Here is a 14,580-nt window from a genome sequence, read left to right as displayed (position 1 = left end):
ATGATATTAAACAGACCAGGGCAGCATGTTGCCCACACATCCAATGTTTCCACCAAAATAATATAGGTATCCCTGTGAAACGAAAAACTCTATAATACGTCTCTTTTTAAAAATCTTGTTCTGGAGCTTTCCATTGGACTGGGATGGCATCAGACTAAATGTTGACAGTCTACCCTGTCTAGAACTGGACCCTTTACTGCCTCTTCCACCACTACAGTGCAGTGTATTGGCCCCACAGTGTAACGTGCTGCCTCCTTCCCCTTCACAACCACTTACTGCCTCCTTCATCTTTCAGAGCCATGTGCTTCTCCCCTGCAGAGACAATGGTTTCCTCCTTGTAGAGCCATGCGCTACTTCCCTCCACCCTGCAGATCCACATCCTGTTTCCTCCACCTTACAGAGCCGCCTGCTGCCTCCTTACCCCATGCAGAGCAACATGCTACCTCCTTTTTTCTGCGGCAGACACATGGTGCCTGTTTCCCTCCCCACAGATACATGTGATAAATTCTACCCTTTACAGGGCAATCTGACTTCTTCTCCCTTGAGTCTTTAGTCAAAAAGGTGACCCTTGCAGATCCCCCTAAGAACCATACAGCTATAATACAAATATATTTTTTATGGGAGAAACTAATAAGGTCACTTTGTTCCTGTCCTTTGGATTTTCCATAAATCTCTCTACAAGTGAACTAAGTTCAAGGGGGAATTTACAAAGCAGACACGGATACTCGCACCAGAAATGGCGATGTGTTGGTCTACTAAGGGCCTCATTTGCTTCCCAAATAATCTACTGTTTCTTTAGTATCTCAGACGTCTCGCTCTCTCTCTCCATTTGTAAAAGAATAAACATGCATCGTTTCATTCTGTTCCTCTTATCCCAAAAATTACCCCCCCCAATGTCAGAACGTCATTTACCCTCCGCCGCACAATGAAACACACAAGCCGATGGATAATGTATCAAGATGTAGAACATAACGTTTCATGTAAACTTTTTCACAGTATGCCAGGTGCATAACCCTGATCCGATTTAACTCTTCGTTTAGTCTATGGCTTTAACCCCTCCAGAGCCAGAGGAGAGCGTAACGCATTGCTTGGTTGGTCACTTTCGGTCACGCAGCCTTGTAATGCGTTGGCCCTCCCCTCTGGCACCCAATGGGTTAAGTAATCTGATAAGAAATATCGAGGTACTTAAGATAGCTGCCAGTCTGTAGAGTAACTTCAGCATTCAGTTAAAAAATTTGAAAGAGATGGGATGTATATAAAGATATTTTCGGAAGGAAGAATTGTTTTTTTGGGGTTTTTTTTGCGTTCTCTTAATCCTAGAATGATGTCACTAGATCTATATTAATTACACGCCTATGTACATGATGCTTGAAGCTTATTTCACAATCCATTTTTACGTGCTGGGCATAGTACCAGTAATAAGAGTTGAATGTGACGTAAGGCGTATGTACAGTATGTTGTTTATCTTGGCCTCGACGCTCTGTTTTATCGGAACACAATATCCTGTTGGCCAACCACCCCTTGCTTCCATTGTCCGATTTCACTGCCTGATACGTGCCGTTAGCTTACAAAGCAGGAAGAAAAATACATGCATATGTTCCTCTGCAATACAAGCTTGATGGGCATGTATGTTTATTACATGCTGAATGTACTGCAGTTTAGCAAACCTAGTTTTAGGGTGCAGCTAATCCAATTCGCCTCCTTGGAGTGGGAATTCACACCAACTACTATGGTTTAGCCGAGAAGAGCCAGCTTGCGATGGTGTTACACCTTGGATTCGCTCTCTATGTTTGCCACGTCCCCGTTTCGTTCTGGCTGGTCTTCGTGGTTCTTCTCCGTGGCCTCGTTTTCCACGTCTGCGTGTTGGTTGAGCTTGCTGGAAACGGACCAGCTCAGGGGCATCTCTGCCCGGCTGAGTTTTTCGGCCAGCTCTTTGGCACTGCAAGACGGCGTGTTTGTCTCGTACGTGTCGTGAAAGCTGTTGTAGTCAACTTCGTAAAACCCATCCTCCAGCGTCAGGACCGGTGTGAACCGGTGGCCCCACAAGATTTCAGAAGTGACGTAGGAGCTCCGAGCTTGGCAGGTCATACCTGTGTGAGAGAAACACAGTGCCTCGATGAGAATACAATCTACGTGTTCATTAAAGTTCCGCATCTATATATATACAGTTTTATAATCCAATAACCAACTACAATATAAAATTCCAGATACACTAAAGAAGAAATACTGAAGACCAGGCCCAGACTGGCCATCAAGTCTGCTCAACCGTTCTGCTGCCGGAGCGGCAGATCTGGTGCTGCAGTGTGTGGCCGCTGGCAGGATAGGCCCGGCCGCCTCGTTATCGCCAGTCTGGCCCTGCTGAAGACTGTTACGAGACTCACTTGTTGACTCTTCAAATGCAGTGACCCTATTACAATAAACGATTCAGGCCCGTATGAGTTCCTAATTAGAGCAACCACTGCTCCATCCTGAACAAAGAACGAGGTCTTTCTCAGGAGGCTCCCTAAAGCTCAAGTACCCACCATCTCCTGGGCCAGTGACTCCATAGAAGGTGGGTGATGCATTTGTTAGAAATGACAATTATCTATATAAGCAACACCAATAAGGAGACCGCTCGCCGCACTCCACTGTAGAGCTTAGCGAGGCGGCCACGCGGGAGCTGGAATGGAGGTCTTTACTCCAACAGACCTTCACTTACACTAACAATTATATTAAAATATTAGGAGCATTCACCCCTAATTATTTATCGGGGGTATTACCTTTACAACTCAAAGCCTATTACATTATTATATTATTATTCATGCACCGGACAGCACACTGAACACATCCATAAGACTCGTTTCTGCCTTTCGTTGGGGTAATTTATGCTAAATCTCTCATTCTGTCTGGATCTGCTGGCTGAACCTGAAACAGACCTGCAGAAAATTGCAAAATACATGAAAAAAAAAAGCTCCAAACAGCTTGTCCCACCTCCCACAAGAAGCACCATCTGATATCGCATTATCCCGAGAAAGGGGATGAAAAATAGTCAGTTCTCAAAAGCACGATAATACATAATTAAGAGCAGACAGAAGCGCTGTTTTGTAACAAAACCCCGTAAAAATCAGAAATATTAGGAATGGAGGAGGCAGAGACTTTTTGCTTCGTGTCTAAGTGCTTAAATATAATTTGGAACATTATTGGGAAAATTAACCTCATGTTAACCTTTTTGTAGTAGATTATTAATTATGCCTTTATCAGGCTAGCACAGAACTTCTGACCACAGATCAAGAGATAAAAGACATCATTTGGAGGCTGGAAACAGGGAATATCTGGCCATCCTCACCTAAACGGTGGGACAGGTCACGGCGATCTGTTCAAAAATCAAGCAGCCCCAAACCAAGTACTCTTTCTAAATATTAATATTCGTCTAAGCATTTCTCCTTTCATAATGAATGTATGTTATTAAGAAGTACATTTTTTGGCTCACCAGTCTGTCATATAGAGTTAGAACATTCCGAGTAGATCTGATGGATTGTGGGTTTTGTTACAGAATATGCCCATTAGCAAGTCCACCTCTTTGCGATGCAAAAAACATGGTACGAAAATCAATACATTTGCTTATTCTTCGCCTCCATCTGGGGATTTCTAAATGTAATTTTGATCCTGGCAATGCCACAGGCGTATTCACAGAATCCACACAAATCATTCATCTTCTTTGTGTAATATAATTGATACACAAAAAACTTATTTCTGCCCTTGTGAAATCATATGGAAAGATTTATGATTTTTTAGCGACAATGTTTTTAGCACAGTACAACATAAACGTTAACGGAACTGTCACTCTATTATATTTCTCCGTGAAGCAAATGTACCCAGAGAAAGGCTGAAAGGGTTAACATTTCATTCATTAGGAATAGCCATGTAAAAAAACAAAACAAAAAAAAAACAAAACAACAAAACACAAAATGCCTTAGATGATGATATAGCTGTAATTTCGAAAAATAAGTATCATATGGATAGGCACATGGATACATTAATTAAAATGCAGAAAAAATACACTATTACTTAAAATAGCAATTATTCACATCTATATTCACACTCTTGGCTCCTGATCATTAAATCAGAATAAAATATGAGGACCCTGAAATCTACCTATTTACATCTACACACAGACACACACACTGACACATATATATATATCTATATCTATATATACATATATATATATATATATATATATACACACACACACACACACATATATATATATATATATATATATATATATATATGCAGTACCATGTACAGTGGATCTTTGAATAGCTCATCCTTCTTGGATTCTATACATAGTTCCTACAATATTGCCAGCAATAATATTGGATTAAAGGGGTGGATTATTTATTTTTTTAGATTTTATAATATTTTGCTTATTTAAATATTATTATTATGTTAATTATATTTTATATATTTATTTTTGTTCCTTTACTGAGACGGTGGTAGATAAATGAAACAGCAGATGTGGTAGAGGTTAATACAGCGAGGGTATTTAAACATGAATGGGACGGGCATACGGCTCCCGAATCTAAGACGAGACCAACGACTGATTGAGAGTCTTTACAGCAGAAAAAAACAGCAGAAGGGGTCTGATTTGCTGCCATGTTTATATTGCCACATTATATGTACATTTTGTAACATAACTGTTACATTCTGAACATATATATTCATTTTCATCTCCTGGTTCCTAATCACTTTGGACGTTTTCCACTGTCCGTAACGCTCAAACTGCATCCCACCAGCGATAACCCTAAAGGGATAGTAAAGTCTGAAGCTTCTTTTCCCGGAAACTGACCCTTGAGGCTTCCATATTTCTGAAACATTTCTTTGAAATTTAACTGTTTTATGATACATTTTATGATACTAAACCGTGTAAAAGGGAGACAAAATTTTTTTATAACCTAAAGGGTATTTACATAAAAATTGGCTGATGGTCACATGGAGGGTTAAAGAATGGGATCGGCAATACAAGATGTCTTAAAGATACATGGGAGGCACCATTGGACACCAGCCCAGGGGGTTTACATTATCTGTTAGTTTGATTATCAGAAGACCCCCAAAAATTGGAATATTAATTTAGAAAAAAAGAAAAAGCTACCCTATAGAAAAAAGTTTCAATAGTAAACATTAATTCACATGTAAATTATTTTTTCATATTTAAAAAAACTATGATTGAGAAAAATGATTTTTTTTTGTTTTTATTTACTTTTATTTACCAACCTGCCCCGCAGTTAAGCACATCTGCCCCACGACTTGCTACTCGGCCCCCAGATATGCCTTATACCCCTTTATGCCACTCTGCCCCCAGATATGCCACTCTGACCCCTTGATATGCCTTATACCCCTATATGCTACTCTGCCCCCAGATATGCCTCATACCCCCCTATATGCCACTGTCTCCCTGATATGCCACTCTGCCCCCCTGATATGCCTTATAGCCCCTATGTGGCACTCTACCCCCCAGATATGGCTTATACCCCCTATTTACCACTCTGCCCCCGGATATGCCTTATCCCCCCTATTTGTCAATCTGCCTTCCTGATATGCCTTATACACCCCTGTATGCCCCCCCCCAATTTACCAATGCGTCCCTAGACTTGTCCCCCATGCTCCAGACTCCGCTGCTACTCCGGTACTTCCGCTGGGGCTTCTATGGTGGAGCACTGGAAGGTCATTTCACGTCAGCGCTCCGTCATAGAAGCCCCGGCAGAAGAGCCGGCAGCAGCGGAGGTTGTCTATGCGCATCGTGCAGACATTCACCGGCTGCCAGAGAGAAAGATCCATGTACCCTGCAGCGCTGCGGGGGATCTGGATCTTAGTCAGGCCTCTATTTAAGGTCTGATTATAAGATTACCTCAAATATAAGACATATTTGCTCTGAAAAAACCTCGTCTTATAGTCAAGCAAATACGGTATGTGGCAAGTATGGAGCCCTACCTGCCACCGGCTCACCAGGCATCTGCCCGGAGTGCCAGGTATCATGCCTGAGCCCATAGACTTCCACTGTCGAGGAGACATACTTTACATGAATAATACCGCATGATGCTTAATTTAAATTAACGGTTATGAAGTTCCATAGCTGAAAAGTCTCTCGGCAGATTGAGACAGATCTCTCTACTTCTTGTATACTGTTAAATAATTATGTAACACCGACAATGCAATCCATCCTATTACTGTATTTGACATTGTTTTGTTCAACTGCCGAAAACCAATTTATGGTTTGTGTTTAATTTCTCCACTTTGTCAGTTTCATGGCACGCCAGCAGTTTACGATGTCTCGGGTGAAGCGAAGCTTGGAGTCCTTCCCTACAGGATGATTACGTGTTCATGTATCCTTTACACTGGGGAATCGGAGATGATTTAGTGAGGTTCTTAAATAGCGCAGCAAAACCCGACTCTGGACCAAATTGGTAAATTGTTTGTGGTTCATTCGGCTATGGTGAACACGATTGCGTCTCTAAATGTTCGGGTCAATGATGAATGACAAAGCAGGGTGCAGAGGCATTAGCAGCAGGAAAAGAGGAGGTTCTGCCCTGGTCAGACCTCACCTAGAGTATTGTGTACAGTTATGGAGACCCCATCTTCGGAAGGTTATGAATATTCCATCAGGGGAGGGGCTGGCAGGTATAGATGAGTGGCCCCCCGGCCATGTGCTCCCCGTTATATACCCACTCACATACACATGTACTCACTATAACACATACTCACTCACGCTAACAAACACACATATACACTCACGCCAACACTTACACATACTTACATTAACACACACGCTAACACTCGCATCCACATTCCCTCTCATACATTTACACAGTTACACTAAAGCATACTTACTCCATCACACATCGCACCTCACACTTCACACTGCAGTCTAGCCACATATAACATCGCAATACGTGAAGACTGAAGATTTTTGGACCTGCCCAAAACATTTTGTTGAAATCCCTGATGGCGACAGTTCCCATTTAAGGCAACTTTTACTCCAAAACCAGTTTTCCCACCTCATTTGCTATTCTTTTATGTCATTTGTGGAATTTCCCTGATCTTCTTTTGGACCTGTTGTTCTGCAGCTGTTGTTAGTGTCAACTTGGCCCGTTACCAAAATGTATTATGCAAAGTTTGTTTTTCCGCAGTACCGACATGATCTACCTGTATCAGTTTTTTGTTGTCTTTGTGACACTAACTCATTCGCTTGTACATTGCCCATGGGCTTCTCTTTTGGCAGAATTTAACAAAAAATTCCCCTGTTTAAAAAAAATTAATATTTCAGGCCTAGCAGCTGTTTGTGGTTAACATGCTGACTCAGCATGTTAACAGCTCAAATTATTTGGACTTTCCTTTTACAACGAAAGATGTCTTATGATAATAATAAAGACTTTAATACGTATATTAAGCATAAAACTGGAGATTTGCTAGCTGCGATTAGAGGACAGGAAGGAGGTGGTAGTGGGCGGGGATTAAGCAGGAAGTTGGCAGAACATGGGTAGGTAGTTGGTGACCAAACCACTGTTCACCTGCTCAGAGACTTCCTCTGGGGCAAACCCAGATATTGTTTATCATGTTTATATTTCTGAATGAATATATATTATACATACATATTACAAAAGCCTTCCCCATTTTATACAGAGAGTAAAGGTGATGAGAGTTGCAGCATATTCGCTATTGTAAAGTTGGTTATTTATTGCATATGTTCAAAAAAAACACAAAAAAACAGTTTAACTGAAATGATTAATCACCCCTTGAAATGTATGATTTAATTTTATGAATGGGGTAAGATGAAGGGGTATAAAAAATAAAATAATGAGAGAGAGAGAGAGAGAGAGAGAGAGAAAGAGAGAGAGAGGAGAGAGAGAAAGACAGAGGAGAGAGAGAGAGCTGAGAGAGATCTATATCAGTGTCAAAGCAATCAACATCTCAGAGATATGAAGCAATATCCAATCTTAAAAATTGTACGTTACATCTAATACACTATATCTTTAAGCTTTCCTAACTTTGCCATGATGTCATATCGTGATGTCATGCACAATCCACTATTATTCTGCCAATTTCATGTATTTGTTTTTAATTACCGTTTGTAAAAGCAAAAATATCTTTCACTAAAAAAACTGACAAATAATATGGACACCCAACGTATTTTTAAAAATACAAATGAAAACCATTTTTCTTGTGTGTTAGTGAGCTAGAAAATGTTTTTGTTTTTTTTTACGGTTACACAATTCTTTTCTAGTATAATAGTGTTTCAGCGTGTTGACTGCAGCTCTGGCTGCCATACCTCGATCCTTTACATTTCACAAGGACGACATGGCAGTGGTAATTAAAATATACCATCTGGGATGACAGGTTGATGGATCCTGGCCTTAATGTTGTTTGAAACCAACCCTGAGATTTGGAAAACATCTGCTACTGTTTTGTTTTAAGATGTACCTCGAACCTGGCAGCGCAAAACGTTGGAAATCTCTCGCATTTTTATTTGAAGCCGCTGGGAGGAGGACTGTATCGGCTGATGGAGAAAATGTGTGCAGAATGTAGCTGAAGCTCCATCTACCAATATTGCATCTTAATGACATAAGATGACAGTTTAAACCGCTTGGCTTTGGAGGCTGTCCAAATTCTGCTATCCAATTCTCCGACACACACAATCAGACCTACATTGCAGACGTAAATCTGGAGAAAAGCTAAATTAATATTTCTCCAGATGCCAGTAATCATGTATGGTAATTTATGTGACATCAGCCAACATACATAAAGTAGGGACGCCATTAGGCGGTGTAACTGTTACTGGACTGACCTATAGAGTGGTCCTGGCTCCCAGTCCCATGAGTCTACTTTTCTCTATATCTGCATACTGATTATTTATCCCCATTATCTATTTTCTCGCCTATTGTTTAGTTGCTGATTGTTGTTTATTGGTTCAGAGAGCCTTTGTAAGTGTAGGGGTTGTGGGAGAAAGGGCATAACTTCAGGACAGGAATTGATTAGCTAATACTGGCTTTCACAGCTTTCGTCAGGTTAATGTTTAAATTAAATACCTCCAAGGCAATTGCACAGATAGCTTGTTTTAATTGGTGAATTTAGGTCACAACCCAGAATAAAAAAAATGAAAATATTAAGTGTTTACCTGTAGCTTCAACCATGCCTTCCAGAATGACCACAATCTCCAAATCTTCCTTTGGTAGTTGAGCTTTTGATATATCCCAGAAGGGACTGTGTTGGTTGATTTCATGGCTAATGATTAGCGGGGACACCAAAAAAAGTCGATCATCCCCAGTATCATATCCAACATTGATATCTGTCTGGTTCAATGGTATAAACTCCCCCTCTTTTGTCTGTTTGGATTTGATTAGCTTGGCTCTTATTGATGCCTCCACGATATGCGAGTTTCTAAGGTCCCCCACTCGGAACATCAGACAGAGTTTCCCATCCCGCATGGACACGACAGCATTGGTAGAGAAGACCAACGTCTCTGCCCTCTTCTTAGGTTGCGATATCTTTACAAACATGCAACCAACCATAAAGGCGTTCACAATAGACCCTAAAACGGACTGGACCAAAAGAAGTATGATTCCCTCGGGACACTTGTCTGTGATAACTCTATACCCGTATCCAATAGTGGTCTCGGTTTCTATGGAGAATAAAAAAGCTGATACAAATCCATTAAGGTTGTCCACACAGGGACTCCATGTTTTATCTCCTATATGGTCCAGATCCCCTCGTATATAAGCTATAAGCCACCATATCATCCCAAAGAATAACCAAGTTGCTGTATACACCATGACAAATATCAGCAGGTTGAATCTCCACTTCAGATCCACCAAAGTGGTAAAAATATCACTTAGGTAGCGATACGTCTCTCTAACATTCCCATGGTGGACGTTGCATTTCCCATCCTTACGGACGTATCTCTGGATTTTCCGTTTGGAACACTTTTGCTTTACCAGGTCTTCTCGGGCTTGCTTTGGCAGCTTTGGCTGCCGTATAGAAATGGGACTCTCCACGTCCTGCTCCATCTGCCTTATTCTCTTCTGAGAAGCTGTCAACATTAAGCAGAAAAAGGTAAAATTAAAAAATATATATATAACAAGCAGTGTACTAACCGCTGAACTTGCATTATGGATTATAATATTAAATTCAATTATTTAGGAATTTTTTTTTGCATCAATGCCCCTTTTATTAAATAGTGTGCTTTATTTTCTTCTTCTTATTATTATTTTCCTATTGCTATTGCTACATTACATTTATATGTAAAATTCATTAATTTAAATATATTTTAAAATATTTGATTACTACTCTATATATATATCTGTAAAGGTTGTGTTTGTCTTGTATGAAGTTCGTATCAAGGGGATCTAGACCCATTTTTACGGCAGCATTAGCTTAATTGAATTTAATTATCTTATTACTTGGATCTGAATTGGCTGTCCGGAGGTTTGCGTTAAGCAGTGATTATTAATTGAAAATAGCATTCATTGTAAGAAATGTCTTTCTTTGCTAAATGAGGTTGATCAATTAGAGCGTGATACAGGTGAGGAACAAAGAGCTCTTCCTTCCAAGGTCAAGAACCAAGAGGAGCGAATGAATAGGGCCCGATAATTCCCCTACATTTGTAAAAATTATGTTCATGTTATATTTTCTAGTGGGTATTGTCGGCCCCAAGAAGGTAGCTGTCTTTTGACATGGCCACTCATATATTGAAATTGCAGGCATTCATTAACTGCCTTCAAAGACTTGTCATTGTAATTGATTGTCCACGGTTAACCTTGAGAAGGCAGGTGCAGGGTGCAACTAATTATTCTGCATAATTATAATAAGGTGGGATAATCCACCTTCATCAAAAAACGGAATAGCTAACAGTTTGCCCCTGTTGTCACATAGATCCTAGAAGCAAACTATGATCATCTAGATGTCTCCACAGCAAAGATAGGAGAAGCAGTCTCCGTGTGTCTTTAATGATGGTGATAGAGGTCAATGTAGTACATTAGAGACTTCTGACAATGAGAACACTTCTTATCTGCATATCCCCTACTTCCCAACTGTCCCTCTTCACCCAAATTCACGTGTCCCTCTTTTCTAAGAGCTCAGAATGTTTGCTGGGTATAAGTATATCACAGAAACACATAATTTGACAGCAGATTAGAACCTTATGGCCAATCAAGCCTCCATAAATCTTCACCCACTTGCAATACCGGTAACCAGGCTCCTTAGAACAAATGTGTTCCTCTTAGACTGTTTGAAATGTTGGAGAATATCATACCTCTCAACCAGGGTTGCCACGTTTGGCCAAGTTTTTTTCTGGACACTCTTTGAGAGGTCAGCTCTGTCCCCACCCCATGTTGGACGTTGTCCCTCTCTCAACATGTGTTCCAGGCCCTTCTAAGTGTGGTACTCATCCACTTTGACTTGTCTAAAGGCTGCTCTGCTCCTCCACCCTGAGAATGCGGACTAATATCGCTACAGGATCAACATTCCCCAGATCACATCAATTTTTCTGGAACCGTCAGGGTGAAACCTAGACAGGTGACAATGCTACTCTCGACATTTCAAATGGCCCAATAGGTACACTTTTGCTTTAAGCAGTGTGGCCATGACGTAGGACTTCTCATAGGTTGTGACCTATCGGTGGCTTATATCTGTAAGCTGTTTGTAAGTAGAAGAAGAAATTATACCGACACAATTTATAACATTAACATAATTATAGGGTTGTAGAACCCTATGATAGACTAATGTCCATCAAACATGCTGAGCTCCTAGAAAATAGGGACAGGTGAAGAAAGAGGGACAGAGAGACCTGGGTCAAAAAGATGTCCTAAAGAAGGACACTTGGGAAGGATGAGTTATTTGTCAGCAGACTATAATGTACTGCATTGACCTTTGTGGTTCTACCACCATCTCTAAAGTTTTTTTACTGCTGTCTTGCTACTGAAAACACATATACTTGAGATTAGGAAAGTCATAAAGTATTTTATCGTTAATGCCTCACATTCATTCCCTGCGGTGTGAACATAATCGGGTTAGTTATTAACAGCTGAGCGATAATCAGAACCTATAACTGACCTGCTGGTGCTTGCAGACACTCAATCAACCAGGGGGTAGAGCTGCAGCCTGGCTCATTAGAAGAGGACTGTTAGAAAAGCTTCATTACTTGACTCTCACAATTCCCTAGAACTGAATTTTGATCGGTTCCAGGTACATCTTAACCTCAAACATTTCCGACAGATCGCGGGTGGCTGATTCTGTAATTAACAGGAAACAGGAGGTCAGTAAAAGTGCTATGGATGCAGAGCTGGTAAAACTTGGCTTTCTCTTAGATTCAGGAGCCATATGCCTTCTGTTCCACTTATTCTCCACCCTATCAGTAAAGTAAAATGTCCTTTCATTACATCTGAGCCTCTGGGTTTCTAGTTCAGAGAGAGTTTAGATTATGACTGGAGCAGCAGGGCAGGTTGGATCTCCCTTTAACCTCTCCAGCATCAAGGGAGCAGGAGGTCCGTATCCTGCTTCCTTGCGAAGCGTGCCGACTACTGATGCTGAGTGCCGGGATATTATGTCATATCCTGGAGCTCAGCACTGAAGCCGTGCCTACTACCACATATAGAAGCATTCAGAAGGCCTTGTCGATGGAGACAAAGACAGAAGATGAAGTAGAGGAAAAAGAAGGAGAGGAAGAGTAGCTGCAGGAAAATTATTGTTATTATTGACAGACTAAGACAAACGGATACATTAGGTGGAGAGGCCCGGCTCGCAAGCTTACAATCTTGAGGGAATGGGGTGACAAACATAAGGCACAGAGAAAGGGTGAGAGGTAGTGTGAGGGTATCAGTGACGGGGTGAGAGGTAGTGTGGTGGTTATATCAGTGACAAGGAGGTTCTAGCAGCTAAGATGGTGCGGCTTCTCTGAAGAAGTGAGTTTTTAGATGTTTACATGTCTGGCTCCGTATATATAGTGATGGAAGGTGTGCTTTATTACTGTCAGTGTCTGGTTCAGTATATAGTGGGTATGAATATAGCTTTGATGAAATAATTGATCAGGAGGCTCCAAGGCAGAGGATGTAAATCAATTCACCTTTGCAGAGTATTTGGCCCCAAATACTCAAGGTACCCCACCAGGTATGTAACTAACTAGCAAACTAGCTAACTAACTAACTAACTAACTAACTAACGTAACTAGCAGTGTTTCAATTGGGAATTTCAAAGAAACAGTTTGCTTTTCCTGGAAAAAAAAAATTGCAGATGACCTCTTTCACACAAACGTATACCTTGAATGTCCTGTAAATGCTCTCCTTATAACATATACCTATTACACGCATGTTTACTTTTGATTAAATCATCTTTTAGAAGGTAAACAAATGATTTATTTTTTTTTAATCGCCTGCAGCAGAATGAAAGGGCAGCAATTAGCCGCTTTACATTTGGCAGATGTTGTGTGGAAATATTGTTGAGAACACACTGTACCTTTTGAAAATGCAAATACGATTGGATCGGTAGGTGTGTGTAAATTTAGCGAAGTTCAATTAGTTTTTTTTTATATTAATTAACCATGACATGCTGGGAATGGGAACAGGTAACAGTGTTTCAGTTCAGAAGCTATGCGTCAGGCTATAGTCTACAAACAGACGGCCTTAGAACTGCAAATATTTATCTGATTAGAACTTGCGAATTTCCTGAATAGCTAATAGTCTCTGTTATTAAAGGGCTGGGACAATAAAACATGCAATAACATCACCTGGCAACTAATAACGGCCTATTTTACGCCTGGACTGACACGGGTATCCATCTGTAACAGACATTGCTTTCCGCAACCTGCGATTTACGGATTTCAGTGACATGAGCAATGGTTAATGGGGGGGGGGGAAGGTAACAGGGCGAGATGAACATTCAGTCCTTTCAATCAACAAATCACGTTTTTATTATCAGGAAATGGCTTGTGAAAAATGCGCCTTTGGGGAGTAGTCTGAAATAATTGTCCATATATATATATATATATATATATATAATTGTCCATGGTTCTATAACTAAGAAAACTTTTTGTCATAGCTGCCCACAATCACAAATATGCCAGGATAGTCCTGACACCCAGGTTGATGGCAGTCCACTTATGCAAATGTGTTAAAGATGAGATGGGATAACAATTCAATCATTCACGACTGTAAAGCTCTCCTAAGGACGGCGGCCACAGAGGCGGGCAGCACCTGATGTAAATACGTCCCTGATGACATCATGGTCTTAACAAACACTAATGGTAAATGTTTTTTTTTATTATGAATTTTAAATTAATACATGTTCAAGTTGCTTTTTTCCCCCAAGTACCTAAATTAGGAAGCTGGCTAAATATGCCATGTATGCTATTGAATTCTGTGTTTCTGTGTCACTGAAGGTTTAGAACCATTGATTTAAGTCTCCTATTTAGGTCATTTGAAGTCGACTGACTCATCTGTGCTGTCATACACAGGAGCAGCGCTTCTGATGCACGTTATGAGTGCTTTTAACTAAATTAGGGCACAGTTCTAACCTCTCCTGCCCCTAGCTGGCCTGCAGGCATCCATAGGA

The 14,580-nt window shown here is 40.7% G+C and overlaps 1 protein-coding gene across 1 annotated transcript; it reads right to left on the bottom strand.

The window, feature by feature from the left end:
* Positions 1 to 1,764: 1,764 nt before the first annotated feature.
* On the bottom strand, positions 1,765 to 10,043 carry LOC149281460 (G protein-activated inward rectifier potassium channel 2-like). The gene is made up of 2 exons (XM_089499257.1): positions 9,155 to 10,043; positions 1,765 to 2,090 (listed from the first exon to the last, which is right to left on the bottom strand). The coding sequence occupies exons 1-2, from the start codon at positions 10,041 to 10,043 to the stop codon at positions 1,765 to 1,767; spliced, it is 1,215 nt and encodes a 404-aa protein (XP_089355383.1).
* Between the last annotated feature and the right edge of the window lie 4,537 nt (positions 10,044 to 14,580).

The sequence above is a fragment of the Sceloporus occidentalis genome, unplaced genomic scaffold, assembly GCF_023333645.1.
Source record: "Sceloporus occidentalis isolate IW3139 unplaced genomic scaffold, rSceOcc1.0.p SCAF_132, whole genome shotgun sequence".
NCBI classification, from domain to species: domain Eukaryota; kingdom Metazoa; phylum Chordata; class Lepidosauria; order Squamata; family Phrynosomatidae; genus Sceloporus; species Sceloporus occidentalis.
The sequence above is the reverse complement of the archived record's forward strand: the minus strand, read 5'-3'. Positions and strand labels throughout refer to the sequence as shown.